General features: G+C 34.1%; 3 protein-coding genes across 3 annotated transcripts; 1 reads left to right on the forward strand and 2 right to left on the reverse strand.

The window, feature by feature from the left end:
* Positions 1 to 26: 26 nt before the first annotated feature.
* LOC100244609 (17.4 kDa class III heat shock protein) lies at positions 27 to 1,031 on the reverse strand. The gene is made up of 2 exons (XM_002268669.4): positions 599 to 1,031; positions 27 to 503 (listed from the first exon to the last, which is right to left on the reverse strand). The coding sequence occupies exons 1-2, from the start codon at positions 821 to 823 to the stop codon at positions 246 to 248; spliced, it is 483 nt and encodes a 160-aa protein (XP_002268705.1). The 5' UTR covers positions 824 to 1,031; the 3' UTR covers positions 27 to 245.
* Positions 1,032 to 5,351: 4,320 nt separating this feature from the next.
* LOC100261740 (auxin-responsive protein SAUR78) lies at positions 5,352 to 6,201 on the forward strand. The gene has a single exon (XM_002268796.5). The coding sequence runs from the start codon at positions 5,358 to 5,360 to the stop codon at positions 5,934 to 5,936; it is 579 nt and encodes a 192-aa protein (XP_002268832.2). The 5' UTR covers positions 5,352 to 5,357; the 3' UTR covers positions 5,937 to 6,201.
* Positions 6,202 to 10,707: 4,506 nt separating this feature from the next.
* On the reverse strand, positions 10,708 to 11,046 carry LOC100853427 (auxin-responsive protein SAUR71). Its single transcript, XM_019222052.1, has one exon. The coding sequence runs from the start codon at positions 11,044 to 11,046 to the stop codon at positions 10,708 to 10,710; it is 339 nt and encodes a 112-aa protein (XP_019077597.1).
* Between the last annotated feature and the right edge of the window lie 86 nt (positions 11,047 to 11,132).

The following is an 11,132-nucleotide window of genomic DNA, read 5'->3' on the forward strand; positions in this document are numbered from 1 at the left end:
GAACTAAAACCCTAACACGCTCAACATGAAGAATAATTGGTAGTTTAACAAACTTGGAAAGATCACTACATTTACCCTCTTTAAGAATCTACACATTGGCACATTTGCAAGCTAGGCTTGACTACATTTCCCCAACCAGACCAAAGGAGCCTTCCACTACACCTTGGCATACAACCCGCCACAACCCACAATCCCAACATCTACCCAATATTACCAAACACAAAATGCAGATTCATCCTCCTCCTCTATGCTATGTTAACCTCAACTGTCTTGGACTTTGGAGGAGGAGGATGCTTCTCTATGACCACAGTCAAAACCCCATTCTCACATTTGGCACTGATTGCGGAGGTGTTGGCATTTTCCGGCAGCCGGAACTTCCTCATCAGCTTCTGGGGAGCCTTCCTTTCAAGCCTTACGTATTTGCACCCTTCCTCCTCCCCATCCTCTCTCTTCCTCTTCCCATGGCTTCTGATTACCAGAGTATTGTCATCTTCAACAGTCACCTACAACAAATTCAATCAAATCCAGTGAGGATTGAAGATTGAGGATTAAAAACGAATGATGATTTAAACCTCAAAACTCAAAGCTTTTAGCATACCTGGATATCAGATTTGCAGAGTCCAGGGACGTCCATGTAGAAAAGGTACTCTTTGGGAGTGTCCATGATGTCTGTAGGAATGGTGGAGAGGCCCTTGTGTTCATGGGTGTGGTGTGATCTTGAAGGAAATGCGAATTTATCAATGGCTTCTGGGAAATTGAGGAGCTGGCTCACAGTAGCGGCCAAGTCCCCATTCAACACATCCAGATCTGCCACTGGGCTCATCCTCTGAGTTTCAGAAATCACTATTAAGGCTCTGCGTCACAATTGAAACAGCTCAAGCGACCAAATGAGAGAAAATGTAGATGAAAACAGTTGATTCCAGAGAAAATGGGTGGGAAGTTGGGAATTTAAAGCGCGACAGTGGAAGCTTCGGGAGAGGAATGGGGTGTGTTCTGCGACACGCCGGAAGCATCCAGAAGAATCACGAGCATCTTCAAGATATTGTTGGACGCGTGTCTCCATATGAGACCTTGATATGTATATACGTGGAATCTTGATATGCATATACGTGGCCCTGGTCAATAATGAGAAAGTCCTAGAGCAAACCATCTTAAATATAATATATATATATATATATATATATATATTATATTTAAGAGAAGGTTGGATATTAAAGCCCATTAAATCTTTCCAAATAAACTTTGGGTTAAAGCTTGGCGGTGGCTACAATTTTTTTGGGCTAAAGCCTGCTCAAAATTTTTTGGACTAGGCTCAAGCTATAGCATTTTATGAGCTTGGCCCGAATTCTAGGCCCCAAGGTTTTGCACTATGCCATGGTAGGATTGACAATGGGCCGGGTTTTTCAGGTGCCCACTCTAACCCTAATGGGACAAGTTTCAATTTTAACTAAACGAGTTTGGGATGAGTTTGAAATTTTTTTAAAAACTTGAGTCGGGTTCGGTTATTGTCTTGTCCCGCCCTGCCTCATTCCGATTATATATAAAATTAATTTAATTTAATTTTTATTTTATTATAATAATATAATAAAATATTTTTAATAAAATAAATTATAAAAAATATAATAATTTAATTATTTATAAAATATATTTATTTTAATGTAATTAAAAATTTTAAAACTAATTTTAAAAAAAAAAAAATTTAAAAGTTAAACGGGACGGAGTAGGACAGGTATGAGAATTTCTCATACCTGCCCCATCTCATCGCACCCTACCTTGTCTTGTCCTGTTTTATTTTTTAAATGAGAGAGTGATGAGAATTGTTTTAAATAAACATGGTGGGGTTGGGATGGGGACGACATATCTCGAATCCATCCTGTTGCCATCTCTAATCATAGATAGGGCTCCAAGTGGAGAAAATATAGCACAACACGACCGAAACCCTCCTCTTCATCCGAGCCCATTGATAGTTCGATTTTCTCTTGGGCAGGTTGGACCGCCGGAAGTACTTACCTAATTGTATATTTGATTTGAGAAAATTGAAGAAGAAAAATGATATTTGATATGTCATATGGATGGACTAAAAAGATTCTTGTGTAGACAACTAGCAAATGGTAATGGAATTACCTTATCCGATTGACTCATTGCTCTACTTGGTGTTCTTTATCCAATCCCCTTTAGTGCAAGTACTTGTTACGTGGCAATAACTTTCTACTTGTTCCCTCATCGTTATCACCACATTGATTTAATGGTGTTGTCCTATTATATACTTGTAAAACATAACGTAAGATAATACTTATTTGGAGAAGACCAATCATATAAAATTATTTACGTCAATAAAGAACTCAAAAACCATTACTTTTTATCGTCTATTATATGATCATTATTTATTGATATGACTTTTTTTTGCATTTTATTATTTTTTGAAAAACATGATGTCTAATGAGTATAAATAAAACTTTTATAACATTGATTGTACAATTCATGAACCAATTTTAAGACTCATGATTTGAATAAATTGACTAATATTGATTTGAAGAGTATCTAATATCAACAAAGAGATGGTTAAAAAGATGAAAAAGACTATGAATTGATGAGCTTGCAAGTTCTTGACTAATGTATAATGAACATATAACATGACATCACGGGAATTCACCACCTAATGCCACATTCTTCCTCTAAGACTATTAAAGCTTACAACCTTATTTTATAATTAGAATCAAATCAATCATTGTTGTGTTTACTTGATACTAGGGTACTATCTTATCCAATTGACTAATTACCCTCAATGATGTTCTTATCTAAGTGAAAATTGAAGTAGAAAAATGATACTCAACATCATATGTTATATGGATGGATTAGAAAAATTCTTGCTAAGTACCCAAGTGACTAATCAATACCCTACCCAATTGATTAATTAGTACCTTACATCGTATCCTTTCTTCAAAACCATTTAGCACAAGTAGTTATTGCGTGACATTCACTTGTTGCCTTATCAATCTCACCTCAATGATTTAATGAAATTTCCTTAGTGATATCACCTCAATGATTTGATTAAATTATCCTATCATATACAAACACAAACAAAATATAGAATAACACATGTTAAGAAAAAAAGGAATTAAAAAACCATTACTTTTTATCATGAGATTATTCACCGTCAATATGATTTTCCTTTTTTTTTCAATACTACATCGTGCATATTGAGAATTGGCCAAAATTTTAATGATATTTAACATCATATTTTATGAACCTATCATATGGATCATCTGAATAATTCACCTCTCAATTCATTTGTGGCACTTAAAATATACATTTTTACCACATGGTTCCCCTACAACCTTGTAAAAAGCCCATCACATGGCATCATGGGATTGCCTGCCTAAGATCACATGGTTCCCCTACAACTACTAGAGCTTTGGACCTTACTCTGTGAAGATTAAATTAGAATTAAATCAATCATTTATCATTCACTTGATACTATATAAATTGGCCACTTCTCAACTAATGAATGCAAAAACACCTTGTGCTTGTCTCTACTACTCCTGCATAATTAATTGATTTTGAGAAATACAAAGGTCTAGAAAAAAAAAAAACCCTTAAAACCCTAATGCCTGATAATGATTAGTGACCCAAAACCCTACAAATCTAGACTCATTTCTATTGTTTTTCTTCTTGAGCACATGGCTTAGCCCCCTGAAAATCTCACACTGGTCTAGACATGATATGCTTAATCACATGCTCCCAAGTTTAACAAATCATCACCAAAGATTTGGATCAGATACCGTAGACAACAAAAATTTGGTGGGCCCAAATCATCTTAATATCATAAAAAAGAAATTATTAAAAAAAATGCTTTTTTAAAAATACATCTATTTTTCTTTGATAAAAGGGAATAACTTTATATGAAAACAATATGTTTGTTATATTGTTTATGACTTGTTTAAGAATAACCGATTCATGGGATGATTGAAATATCATACATGGGATTATAACAATTCTAGGAATTTGGAATAATATAAAGCTAAGAATGAAGTGATTTATTACTTTTACCAATCTAGGAAAAGAAAAAGAAATTTGACATAATTAAGAGAAATTAATGGTGGTATGCACCATCTAACTACCCCAACTTAATTGTGAGAGTACAGACCACTGGAGCTCTAGTCATTGGACCTATTGAAGCCCCCTCTTGGTACTAGTAATTGGACCACACCCCCACTTGGTTGTGTGATTTATTCTTCTCCTCCATGAATCACTTCCATCAAGAGATTTTGTGTCAGTTTCTTTGATATGAAAGATAGGGTTTGGTGAAACTTTAGTTCTACTTATAGTAAAATTTTCAAATTTGAGGAAACCTCGCTAAAGACAAATGTGAAGTATGCGATGCAACTTGGTAGGATTCAATCCGAATTCAACCCATTTAGGTGAGTTTGAGTAATCATTTCCAATACTCGTATTGGGTTTGGTTCAAGTTTTTTCAACTCAAACTCAATTTAAGTTGGATTTTAGTCAAGGTTTGAATAATTCGATTCTAACTTGAATCAAATTTAACATTTTTACAATATTTATAAATATTCCATTTTCTTTTAAAATTTTTAAGAAAAATGTTAAATCACATTTTATCATATACTTTTTTTTTTCTTTTTATAAAGATATATAATTTTTTTTTGTTTTTTTATTTCTATCTTGAAATTTTATTATATTAATTTCATATAAATATATTAATAGAATTTTGAAAAACATTATAAATAAATTTTAAATTATGTAACCCGATCAACCAACCAACTTGACTCAACTCAAGCTTAAAGAAATGAGGCAAAATCGGATTTTGGTTGATATCTCATGTTAAAAATCGGATTGAGTTGGACTCACGTTGATTGTTTTCCAATTTGGATTGATTATGAGTTAGCCAACAAACCAACTAACCCCTGGTATATCATTTTTCTTAATATATTTTTTTTGCTTTTCAAAACCAAACTTATCTTTGATGCTTTATCCCTCGCATAGTGAAGAGGAACCTAATGTAACTTAGTGCTATGGTCCTTTATTCCTCGTAGGTTTCACTAAGGACAGTCCCTTGCTCCAAACGAAGCCTTTGTGTTAGTACAAAATACAAAGTATATTTAATTCACTTAAAATTATAAATTGGAGAAACCCAATTCAGAGTCAAATTTCTTTTTGGTAATAAAGGAGCTTTGTAACTTCTATGGTGGACAAAGGTAGTTTCACTTTGAGAGTATGTCCTTTTGGCCATGGAATGGAACAAAGATTAGGTGTGTTTTGGAAGCTAGCAAAACCCTAAACCCAAAGAAAATGGAAAACAAAAATAAAAAATAAAAAAATAAAAAACATTACAAAAGATGGCAGACATGGACGTAAATAGAGAAAAGAAACAAGGACAATCTGAGAATGGAGATCATGACCAGCAAACGCCAAACAAGGCGCAGCTGGTTTTGCCTCAAATATCCCAGCTGGTATCGAACCCTTGGGCCCCTCACTGGCCCTCACTTTTATATACGAAACTTCTGCTTCCTCCCTTCTCCACAACCCCCCACACCTTCACCTTCAACAAAAATATGGCCAAAGGTGGGAAGCTAACCATCACCAAGCTCAGGGCCGCAGTCCTCAAGAAGTGGCCCTCCATGGGCAAGCTCGGGCGCTCCACCAGCAGCGCCATAGCCGCCGTGGACGGTGGCGACGGGGAAGGGCTGAGGGCGGTCTACGTGGGCAAGTCGCGGCGGCGGTACCTGGTGCGGCCGGAGGTGGCGGACCACCCCGTGTTTCAGGAGCTGGCGGAGAGGTCCACCGACAGCGGAGGCGGCGACGGGGTGACGGTCTCGTGTGAGGTGGTTCTGTTCGAGCACTTGCTGTGGATGCTGGAAAATGGCGGCGCGGAGGTGGAGTCCATGGACGAGCTCGTGGAGTTTTACAGCTGCTGATCGTGATCCCCTGTGCTCGCCCACACGGGTACATGCGTGGGAACGCATTTGTAACGTTGTAAATTTTTAGATGGTAATAATGATGAGCGGCGTAGGGAGGTAGATAGGATCATGGGAGTAGAATGAGAACCTGTCTGGTTGACCGTCATCTGTTTCGACGGTGAGGATTAACCCTTGTATTTTTTTTCTCCTAGATTTTACTTCTGCTGATGTTAAGGATTGTCGTTGTCATATATGGAATCCAAATTATGCAGAATTATATTTATTTTTTTCCCCATTTTCCCACTTTTTTTTTTTCTTAAATTTCAAATCAACCCCTTATCATTTATTTATCTATAACATAATAATTCTCGAAATAATATCCATATTTTCAACTACCATTCATAACTGTCTATAAAAATAATATTAAAAACATTTCAAATTTACTTTTATAATAAATTCTCAAAATTTGTGCTCATGTCTTTTAAATTAAAAAATTATATTTATTTTTTTAACCATTTTATGTTATCAATGAAGTCTCTTGCCCATATCACACGGTACACAGGCACTGGTCTCTCCTTCCTTGGCACTTCACGGGAAAGGAGAAGAAATCACCATTCATCTGCCCTTCCAAGTCAATTCCACACACAAAAACAGAACTACAAATGCCCATATTCAGAAATGCAGTCTGAGCCATGTGAAAGCAACCGAGTTTGAAAAATTCCCTCAAATTCATGAACTTTCTCTGGGACCAAACACCCCCTTTAAACTCCAAAGACCCCACCCTGCACTAAAGGGCATTGGACTATAGTGCAAGTGGGGCTGAGATATTCAGTCACGGTGCAAATGGTCCACAGGGCAGGTACTGAACCAATTTAGACACCATGGCTTTGAAAAAACACTTCCATAAGAGTCTTGCTACAATGCCCATTTTCGACATATGTTAAAAAGTGAAATATATCGAGTCGTGTCACGAATATATTTTACATCTTTTTTTAATACTTAAATCTAATTTATAATTTTGTATCTTGATTTCGAATATTTATATCTTCATCCAATAATTTAAGTTTCCACGGCCCAAAAACTCTAAACTTTTCCAAATGTAAAAAAGTAACATATTTATATATTTTAAGCTTCAAATGATTGGGTGGTTAGAGATGCTTTGCAACATACAAAGCATCCACGCTTTTGACTTACTAGTTACTATTATATTCACTGGGAAATGTCCACAAGCACAACCAACATGGGCAAATTTTGCATCCATATAGTATTAAATCTTCACAATTTCATAGAAAATTTTAGGAGGGGTACCAATGGGGGTAGGGGAAAAGCCTCTAGGGTATGAGGGTATTTTGGTCTTTTTGCTACAATCGGAGAATGGACCGACCAGCCCATGTGGGAGTGGGGCAATTGGTTGGAATGAGTTTCCATGGGCCCCCGCCCACAGAATCACATTGACAGCCATATGCGTGAGTCCTGTATTTGCAAGTAGACACTAAACTTGAGTGATAAGGAAGAATAGAGGGGAAGGAGCCAAAGGGGGAGTAGAAGGAAATGGATTCTTGGGGTCAGGGGGTCAGGGGGGTCAGAGGGTCAGAGATACTGTCACCAAGGAGAACAAGTTGGGTGCATCTCTCTGCCCTTTTTCTGGAAAATCCATGGACCGGATCTGGCCGTCACTCCCTAAAATGACAGCTGTGCTGATTAATGCCATGCTAGCTGCAGTATGATGTTATTTACATCTTCTAAACTGCACACACTTCCTCGGCATCCTTTATTCGGATTAAGGTGATGTTTGTTTTTTTGACTTTTTGCTTAAAATAATTTATTTTTAGAATTTAGGTTGTTTGTTTTTCTATTTTTTCATAACTTATTATAAACTTTTTACTAAATAAAAAAAGTCAAAATATGTAGCTTTTTCTAAATAGAAAAAATGACATATTGGTTTTTCTTTATTTTTTATTACTTAATAAAAATAAAATACTACAAAAACAAATAACCCAATATTTAACACTATTAAGCATTAAGGTTCTATTTAAAATTAAGTAAATAAACAAATACCACCTAAGATCTCAGGGTACTGGTTTGTACTTTGTATCTATTGATTCCATATATTTAGGTTTTATTGCTATCAGATCTTAATCCTATTATTTTGTATCATCCAATAAGTTGGGTTATCTCATTCTTTTATCATTTAGTATCATTTACTTCTAAATTTTAATATACATTTTCAACTATCAAGATGAAAAATTCAATAGGTACTTTTTCGGTATCTTAAACTTTTCCTAATAATCCATCCATAGTATTACTAATATATAAATCGTTTAACATGATATCAGAACTTTAGGTTTCGGATATTTCGAGTATAAAGCTTGGAATTTCAATGTGAGTAATTTTAATATAATTGACCCCAAACTTCATAAATTATTATTCCTTCTATTACTATTGTAATCTCGTATAAAACTCAGTTGGATCCTTATAAAATTTAGTAGAAATTAGCTTTTTATACATTGTTGGCCTATTAATATCTCACAATTTAAACTTTTAGATAATTTTACTATATTCGAGCCTTATTTTTTTCTAGAGATAACAAATTCCAAATTTCCTTTTTCATTAAGCCACAAGCAAGTCTAAAAAAGACTATATATATTCATACCAAACCCGATTCTATAATTTTATATTTTGATTTTATTTTTTTATACTTTAATTTTATTTAGTTCTAAATTTTAATATCTACGGTGAAAAATTCAATAATTACTTCTTCGGTATCTTAAGAGATTTCAAGTATAAAACTTAGGTTTCACTATTAGCAATTTTAATATAATTGATCCCCAATTTCATAAAGAATTATTTCTTCCATTATTAATGTAACCTCATTTAAAACTTGATTGGATATGTTGAAATTTTAATGGAAATTAGCTCATTATACATTGTTGGTCTATTATTAACTATTATCTAACAAGCTTTTAGATAATTTTATGACATGGAAACCTTATCTTCTTCTAATGGTAACAAATTCCAAATTCCCTTCTTCATGTCACATGGAAGTTTGAAAAAGACTATACATGGTAGAAGTATTAGAAGACTATACATGATGTAAGTATCGCAGTTATATATTTTCTTTAAATTTTCTATGAAAGTATTGTGCATTTATATTAAATATATAACAAAAAATTAAAAGCTTTTTCATATTTTCAATTGTTTTTTAAGAGTAAAAAAAAACCTTGAAAATGTGTTGAATATCAACATAATCTCAAAAAAAAAAAAAAAAAACAATTTTCAAGTCCAAAATTTGTGAAACTTATTTTTTAAGTTAGTCTCGATAAATCTTGGTGTTTTCCACATATTTTCTTAAAAAACAATTCTTAAAGGTGTCTTTTCAAGATATATTTTCCATGAATCCACAAAATTGAATTTATATCAAAGAAGTTTCTGGGAGAAAATAAATTCAATTTTTTTTCAATGGACAACTGATATGAAAATTATGAAAAAAGAAAAATATATTTTTAGTATAAATTCAATTTTATAGAATTGTAAAACATGTTTATTCATGAAGAGGCACTTTTAATATATATTTAATTCATTTTTTTTTTTCACAATGTAGCTATCATGAAAATTGTGAAAAATGTCCATTTAAGAGACATTTTTAGTATAAATTTAATTTTGTAAAATTATAAAAATGTGTCTTTTCAAAAGACATCCTTAGTATAATTTTTTTTTTTTAACATATATGACCTATAAAAAAAGTTATGAAAATGTAGTTATTGAAAAAACATTTTTAATATAAATTTAATTTTATGAAATTATGAAATGTGTCTTTTAAAAAGACACCTTTAATTTAAATTCAATTTTTTTTAATGTGTATCATTCATATGAATATCCTAGAAATGTGACAAAAAGTAAAGAACTATACCATTCGATCCCTCTATCACCCAAAAAAATTGTAATAAAATGCATCATGGAGAGATTTTACCATAAATCATTGAATCTGATTCTATATGACTTATTACCACTTTTTTACCACTTTATTCGGACATAAGATTGGGGGAATTTTTTTTACTTCACAAACAGGCATGTTGGATCATGCATCTATCTATTTATATTTTATATATACAGATAGATCGACCTATAGATTCACACCTTGATATATTTCTACATATAGTAATGGTATCAACTCATATGTATATTGACCATGTTTTATTTGGGAGAATACAAATAAAATAGAAATTGTCTTTTGAAAAGATGGCCAAGTGGTTGATAGCTCTGATCTTGAAAACCGGTATAGTTTTGAACAAAGAACTATTGAGGGTTCGAATCCCTCTCTCTCCTTTTTCTTGGTGAAGAGATTTTTTTTTTTATTGGTTTTGCCTACCCGGTATCATATATCATAAAGGGGAATGGCTCGGCTATAAAGAGACATCTTCCGACATGACAAAAATTACCATGAATTTGGAAACATTTTTTCAATGTGTTGTATTTTAAAACTTTAATTTTAAATTGATCATGATTTTATCAAAAATCCTTTTCTTGAAGGTGGGCATGCAGGACCACAAGTTTCCAAGACAAGTAACCAATCTTTTGTTTAGATAATACCGAAAGGATGATAATTAAGGCTAAGAGACCCATCAAGCCTGACACAAGAATCCCAATAACACAACCAATCTACATCTTCTTCATTCCACACATTTCTTCCACTGTACAAAGCAATCAACATGACCTCAAACTATACAAACCCCTCCCATAAACCAGCAACCCTTTTTCCCGAGAAACAAACAGAAATTCCTCCCAACTGCTATATTGGTTTCACCCTCTTCTTCTTGGCCCTCACCACCATCCACTTCTCAAAATCCTTAGCTTCATATGGAATCCTAAGAACCCCTTCATTGCAGAACCCATATTCCTCAGCAGCCCTATACAGAAGCTCCATAAAATCATCCTCACAGAGCGTGGTCGTATGAACAATGAACCGCTTAGTCTCATCATCGACACCAACACATACAGGGACATAGCCTCTGGGCGCCATGGCTGAGCCCCCAAGCCTCTTGTGGCTCCCTCTGCCTCCAATAATTCTGCCCAACTTGCTTGCTCTCAACCCCATGATTGACCACTCAACGCCCCTGAGCTTCCCCATCACCGTCCTGCCAAAAAATATAGGGCCGTGCAGTACTCAAGGGTCCTTTCTATACTGCTGAAACGCCATGTTTGAGATGTTGATTA

This window comes from Vitis vinifera, chromosome 9, assembly GCF_030704535.1.
Source record: "Vitis vinifera cultivar Pinot Noir 40024 chromosome 9, ASM3070453v1".
NCBI lineage: Eukaryota > Viridiplantae > Streptophyta > Magnoliopsida > Vitales > Vitaceae > Vitis > Vitis vinifera.